The following is a 7828-nucleotide window of genomic DNA, read 5'->3' on the forward strand; positions in this document are numbered from 1 at the left end:
TTTGAGGTTTTAATGTCCTAATATGTGGTCTATTTTTGCATACGTTCCATGAACTGAGGAAAAGAACGTGTATTCCTTTCTATCTCCATTTCGTTTTCTCAAGAGATCTATCATATCTAACTTTTCTAGTATTCTATTTACCTCTTTGACTTCTTTCTTATTTGTTTTGTGGTTTGATTTATCTAATTCTGAGAGTGCAAGGTTGAGATCTCCCATTATTAGAGTTTTGCTATCTATTTCTTCTTACAGCTCTCTTAATTTCTCTTTTAAGAATTTAGATGCTACACCACTTGGTGTCTATATGTTTAATGTTGATATTGCTTCATTATGTATGCTACCCTTTAGCAAGATATAGTGCCCTTCCTTATCTCTTTTAATTAGATCAATTTTTATTTTTGCTTGATCTGAGATCAGGATGGCTACCCCTGCTTTGTTGACTTCACCGAAGCATAGTAGATTTTGATCCAACCTTTTACCTTTATTCTGCATGTATCTCCCTGCTTCAGGTGTGTTTCCTGTAAACAACATATTGTAGGATTCTGGCTTTTAATCCATTCTGCTAATGGCTTCCTCTTAATGGGGGAGTTTACCCTGTTCACACTTATGGTTAGAATTATCAATTCTGTATTACTTGCCATCTTGTTAACCCCTGTTCATGCTTTTCTCTTTTCACTTCTCAAAATAATCCACTGATTATTTCATCAGATTACAAAATGAAAATAATTAGAAATATAAAATCAAGTTCCAGAGCTTCCAGGATAAGGAGAAAAATCCTGCAAGTAGCCAGAAAGAAACCATTCAAATATAATGGAATCACAGTCAGGATGTAGCAATTATCATATTAAAGGAGGGAATGGCTTTGACTTTGACGTTATGGAAAGCAAAGGAGTTAGAATCTTAATCAAGAATAATATATTCCAGAAAACTTGAATGCTATTATTCATGAGAACAAATGGATTTCAATTAGAAACAGAAATTTTAAGTATTACTATTTTTTGTTTTAAATTTGATCTTTTAAAAATTTTACTCAATTTTTGTTTAGTCATTCCATCATATTTGAATATTCATGAGCCCATGTTTATTTACTTTTTTTTCCCCCCTCCACTCTATCCCAAAGTCTGTCCAAGCTTGTTCTGTGATGTGTTCTATTCATCTCATTCTTTGTGGCCTCTTTTTCCTTTTACTTTCTTTCTTTTTTTTTAATTATAGTAACTTTTTATTTTTTGTTTCCTTATCTATAAAACAAGAGGGTTGGAATAGTTGATCCTCCAGATTCTCTTGCTAAAATACCATCCCACTGTAGCTTGGTATCCTTTTATATACCCATTTAAATTTATCTCCCAATCTTCATTCATCTGAGAAGCATCTGGTCAAGCCCATGTACTATCATTGTACCAATTATACCCCACAGTTAATGCTAACATATCTGTATAATTAAAATCATTTTGATTTTCCACAATACAATAGAGAAATGATGAGAGGGACTGAAATACTACACATAAAGTCTATATTATCCATATGTATTTGATTTAGAATCTGAAAGTGAGAGGTTGAGATAATTAGAAATTATAAGAATAAAATTGTTTCATAACCAGCAATTCTGATTTACATAATTAAAGACAATATGTCACAGAAGGTCCCATTTCCTCTAATATAGACTTTAAAAATGAGAATCCATTTGTAGTGTTAATGTTGATGAGTAAAAATATTTTTTTTTAAATTTGAGCATCACAATAAATTGATAGCTTAGATACTTGCTCTTTGGTGATGAGTTCAATTCCATCTTTGAGACATAAATGACAGTGTTACTCTGAGTGGGTTAGAACTTCTCATCTACATTGGCCCAGGTTGCTCTTTGGTGATGAGTTCAATTCCATCTTTGAGACATAAATGACAGTGTTACTCTGAGTGGGTTAGAACTTCTCATCTACATTGGCCCAGGTTTTAATTCCTTTTTGAATAAATGAAATCACAGGTCTGATCAAAACCATATCTCTGTAACATGAATAAAACAGGCATGATTTTATTGATATTATAGCTTAGGAAATTGAGATTCATAGAGGATAAATGTTTTTCATTAGTTATATTCCAGTGCCAGTGTTGACATTTGATTCAATCATCTTATTTATCTTCCAGTATTCTATTCCCATGATGATAATTTTAATGGTAACTGTCATTATATAAGTTATAGGTTAAAGAAAAATATCTTCTTATGATTGCCCATTAAAAAGAGATCTGTCACAGAGGAAAATATTAAATTTACTGTCCATAATTTAGTTTTTCTAATTTTGCTTATGGATATTATTTTTTTTCATATGTAATTTCTCTTGGAAAAATTCGCTCTTTAAGGAATATATGGACATCCAGGCAAGCCACAGAATTGTTGTAGAGAAAATTTAGAATATTTAAACTTCAGGTCACTGTCTCTCTCTGAAATTTTGTGATTGTGTGTATGTTACTAAAAAAAAAAAAACTTGACAGGGTATAAATACTTCAGTATACTTTAGATGATTTCATTGCACTTATATTTTAGACTCTCTTCAGGGTGTCCAAGCCAATGAGATTAAACCATTTAAGTTAAAAAGTTAGTTTGTTTCTCAGCTTTCCCAGAGCCTCCTTCACATCTTTGTTTCTTAAACTGTAGATCAAGGGGTTTAACATGGGAACGACAAGGGTATAAAACAAGGAGGTCATTTTGTCTTGGTCTAGTGAATGTGTAGAACTTGGTCTGAAGTACATAAAAAGGACAGTACCCTGGAAAATAGTAAAAACAGTTAAGTGAGAGCTACAGGTAGCAAAATCTTTACTTCTGCCTTCAGTTGAGTGGATCTTCCACACAGACAAAAATATGTAACAGGAAGAGATGAGGACTCCTGAAATGGTGACCATTTCAATGAAGCCAAAAATGATAAAGAGCATTAGCTCATTGATATGGGTATCAGAACAAGAGAGTGATAAAAGGGGAGGGATATCACAGAAGAAATGGTTCATCTCATTGGACCTGCAGAAACTCAGTGTGAAGGTTAAAGTAGTATGGATTAGAGTATCTGAAAGACCCACCATGTAGACACCAGCAGTTAATAAATAGCAAACCCGACTAGACATATTTACTGTATAAACAGAGCGTTGCTTATGGCCATGTAGTGATCAAAGGCCATTACTGCTAATAGCAAACAATCAGAATCTCCAAAGAAAGAATAGCAAAACAGTTGCAGAGCACAACCAGTGAAGGAAATGGATTTATCTCTGGCAAAGAAATCCACCAGCATCTTGGGGCCAATGGCTGAGGGGTAACAGAGGTCACAGAAGGACATGTAACTAAGGATGAAGTACATGGGCAGATGCAGTTGGGTGTCTATCCTGATTAAGATGATCATCCCAAGATTTGCTAAAACAATGACCAAATAAATGATGACAGAGGACAAAAAGTGGAACTTGTAGTCTGAATCACTGGTGATTCCCAGGAAGATGAATTCACTTGGGTTGGAGTAATTGCTGTCCATCATCCCTGCTTTGTTTTCTTCTCTGTTATTCTGAAAAAGAATCCAGACAAATAGAAGATTTTGCTCTTTTGTAAAGCTGATGGACGTATGCCTTTTAGAGTGCTTCTCATCTGCAAGATGGATAAAAGAGAGCTGTCCATTAGCTGGTTAATGTCAAATAAATATATCTAATTTTATCTTCTCCAGATAATGATTTTTCAAAGAAGGTTCTCAAAAGAACAGAAGCCAGGTTGAAATCTCCTAGTTTAATATTTCTTTAAACTTTTAATATATCATTTCATCTGTAACATGAATTGGATACTGAAGAAGACATTTTTTTTAGTATCACATGAGATATATTAAATTACATAGTATCACTGATAATGATGATATAATAATATATGAGATATAGGTGAATATATAAAATATATTATTTATAGTAAGGCATATATAAACAAGTATATATATGTCAGAAATTGATCTTTATGTACGTGTATTCTTCTGTGTGTGTGTGTGTATGTGTGTATGTTAAATTAGAGATAAGTAAGAGAAGGAAGGTACACATAAGAAGGAGAATTTGGATTTTACCCGAGACTTGAAGAAAGCCTGAGAAGTCAGAAGATAGAAATGAAGCAGCAAGGTATTCCAGGCATTGGAACAGGCCAGTGAAAACTCCCATAGTGAGGAGATGGAGTGTCATGTTTGAGGAAGAACATGGATCTTTTAACCATACCGTAAGAGAAGTGTCCACAATGGCTTTTATATAATGTTTAAATAGCAAAGTGCTAATTTTATCCTCACAATCATCCTGAAAGATGTGATTTTATCCCACAGTAACTGGAACAGGTAAAGATTAAATGAGATGACAAAATTTACAAAAGGTTGAAATGTGTGTGGTTAGATATGAACTCATCTTCCTCACTCAAAATCCACCTTACAGCTTTCTTGTCAACAAGATGCCTTTGAGCTAATCAGTGGAAGTGAGGTATAAGAAGATCCAAATATAGAATTGGATGAAGCTAGAAAGGAATTTAAAAGGCTAGAATATTATAATATGTTTAATCTTGAGGTAATAGGGAGCAACTTAACAAATATTATTGACTGTGGTTGTGGAAAATGACATGATCAAGAATTCTCTTTAGGAAGAACAATTTGTCATTCTATTGAAAAATGAATCAAATTCCCTAGTTCCTTGTAGCAAAGAGAACAAGGAGGAAACAAATTGCTAGGGTATAGGCAAACGTACTGAGGATCTGGAGCAAAGTTATGTCCGTTTCAGAGAAGAGAAATGAATATATAGGAATATATGAGCATTAAAGTTGTATTCCAGAACTTTACAAGTGAATGAACATGGGAGTCTGAGTGAGAGTGACATGTTGAGAATGGTACCTTGGGCAACCTACGGAAGATACTGGTGTCCAAAATAATAAAGGAGGTAAGAGGGGCAGATGATCTGGGGAGATTATAAACATGGAGATTCTTCCAAAACAGCTTATTGTCAGTATTAAAAGAGTTTATTCATGTTCAATTTTGTGCAAATGCTGAATTGTTTTTCATTAATAGCCATTGAATTTCGTAAGATTTCTTAAATGCTGCCTATTTGGACAGTGAGAGAACATATTTTGTGGCAAGTACCAGATTGTTTTCAGTCAGGAAATTCTCCTTCTGCTACACATTGGGTCCATGAATATGCACAATTAAAGGAAGCCTCCTGAGTCTCAGTTTGCTCAGGCATAAAAAATGGGATACTACTAATATAGATTTTTATATACAGTTTTGTGTAGAGGTTAAAAAGGAAGAATTCATGTTAAACTTTGTGAATTATCAGTTAATATCTACTCAATTTAACAAATGTTTTTAAATACCTATCCATTGTGTCATAAAAAAGAACAAGCCTAATTTCTTAATGGTTATGGCATTGGTCTCAGAGTTAAATATATCCAGCATCAAAGCCTACCTTTGATATATATATATATATATATATATATATATATATTAGCTATATTAATCTGAATATATCACTTATACATTCAGAAAATCCAAACAACTCTGTTTCATGATGCGACAAACCTTATTAGCTTTGTTACATTGATCAAATTTAAAAACACTAGTGATGTTATATATACATAATTGTGAACATGTAAATATGTGCATGTATGTACACAAACATATATACTGATAAACATTCATACATATATAGTGCATGGTTGTCTTACAATTAAACCTAAAATCTTACAAGACTAATTAATGTGTGTCTGTGTGTGATTTTTAGGGCCAAAATTAGTGATGTGAGTGGTTTACATAAAACATTTACATATAGGAGATAAAAAAATCTGTTCTATTTTTTTTGTAAACAAAATGTAATTGTAATGTGGTTCTCAAAATCTTTTGGAAGGACATAGTGTGTATATATAAAACCAACAAAATAATTAATATTCTAAAAATAATATGATGATTTTTAGAATATTAACTCTTTGGATGTTTTTATCAATTATTGATGGGTTATGGGAGGTGGTAGATAGAGCACAGCAATGAACCAGCACAGATTTTCATGATATGACAAAGCTTGATCACATCTACAAAGGCTAGTGACATTATATACACAGATATGCATATGTATAAATGTGTATGTATGCCTGTATTTATGTACACAAAAATATAAACTGATGAATAAATATACATCTTATAACTAAATCTAAAGTCTTACAAGAACAATAAAGACAGAAAGTGTGTGTTTATTTGTATGTGTATGTGTGTGTGTATGTTTGTGCGTGTGTGCATGTGTGTATGATTATTAGGTTAGAAATTAGAGATGTATATGAGAGAAGCAATCTGCTGTGATGATTTATGTGAATAATATGAAATTGTAATGTGTTACTCAAAAATTTTTGGAAGAAATTACAGTGAATATATGAAACCACTAAATATATTTAACATTTATAAAAAATCAAAGACATAGAAGTCTTTCTTGAGACTCTGTTAAAGATGTACTAAGAAATTATATTCATTTCTCATGCAGAGGAGTTAAATTTTGGTTCTTTATGTGGAAACACAAACTCTATTCTTTGATATGTGTTTATTTCAGTCACAGTCATCCAGTCTCAGGCTATTAAGCTTTGGAATTGCACTGCTGGTTTAATTTCTTTTAAATTCAATTTAGCAAGTATTTATTAGAATATTTTAAAATCACAATTTGAAATATGGAGTACAACATAGGATGGTGATATCTGGACACATAAAATATCAGAACTGGGAGAAATTTTTTAACACGGAACTCAGAAATGCATTATCATCACTAATACAATTCTGGAATCTAGTCCAAATATGTACTCTATAGAGAAAAGGGAAAAAACAAAGGAGAGAAAAAGGGAGAGGGATAGGAAGAGTGAAAATCTCTGGTCTCCATTAGCTGAGTTTGAGTTGGTAAATTTGGGGTGACAATGATAAAACTTACTTTTTACTTTTTTTCCCTCAAAACCTTTTCACATATATTTTGCCATTTGATCTGATGATGTGGATGCAAGTATATCTAAATTCACAGGTGAGAAAATTGAAGTGAAGGTTAGAGAGGAGTCTTTGGTTATACAGCTTGTTTGAGACAGACCATAAACTTGACAGATCTCAGGTTTGATGATTCCTACCAGAGAACCTGTACTCCCATAATATTCTTCATTATCTCTGCCAGCACACATATGATTGTGGCAAATGCATTAGTATGAATTAGAGAAAAAATAACAAATTTGAGCTAGCCTCAGTAATAGGAATGTAATATAACATTTTATGAAATCAGTCAGGGTGAAGAGAGAATCACAAAAGAGAAAAAAAGACATTGAAAATTTTAAGTAGATACAATTTTTATTGTTATTGTTGGTGTTTGTTTTTCATTTCTCCTTTCCTTTGTGATTAAAAATCCCAGCTTTTGTGAATTTCCTTTTTTTTTTTTTAATTTTATTGGATTTTTTGTTTGTTTGTTTTTTTGGAGAAGCAGTCAGGGTTGAGTGACTTGTTCAGGATTACACAGCTAGTAAACATCAAGTATTTGCGCTCACATTTAAACTTGAGTGCTCCTGAATCCAGAGCTGTTGTTCTATACACTGCATCATCTGCCTATCCTTAGACTTCTTCTCTTTCAAGTACTTCATGCCTTCCAGACTGAAATCGCAATAATATATCTGAACCAACCTTCTCTGATCAATAATTTAGTTCTAGTTTCTTTCTACTTTACTCATTATTGAAATCTCATTTCATTGGATTTCTCATTCTTTCAGTGAGGCACTCATAAAGCTATCACATTTGAGGAAAATAATTTGAAAACATACATAAGATGCTATTGATGACTCAATGCA

General features: G+C 32.4%; 1 protein-coding gene across 1 annotated transcript; it reads right to left on the reverse strand.

The window, feature by feature from the left end:
* Positions 1 to 2470: 2470 nt before the first annotated feature.
* Positions 2471 to 3738, reverse strand: LOC116419744 (olfactory receptor 5W2-like). Its single transcript, XM_031941623.1, is given in 2 exon segments — positions 2471 to 3119; positions 3122 to 3738. Coding segments are annotated over 2 exon segments (927 nt in total). The 5' UTR covers positions 3507 to 3738; the 3' UTR covers positions 2471 to 2577.
* Positions 3739 to 7828: the final 4090 nt, after the last annotated feature.

The sequence above is a fragment of the Sarcophilus harrisii genome, chromosome 6 (assembly GCF_902635505.1).
Source record: "Sarcophilus harrisii chromosome 6, mSarHar1.11, whole genome shotgun sequence".
Classification (NCBI taxonomy): Eukaryota; Metazoa; Chordata; class Mammalia; order Dasyuromorphia; family Dasyuridae; genus Sarcophilus; species Sarcophilus harrisii.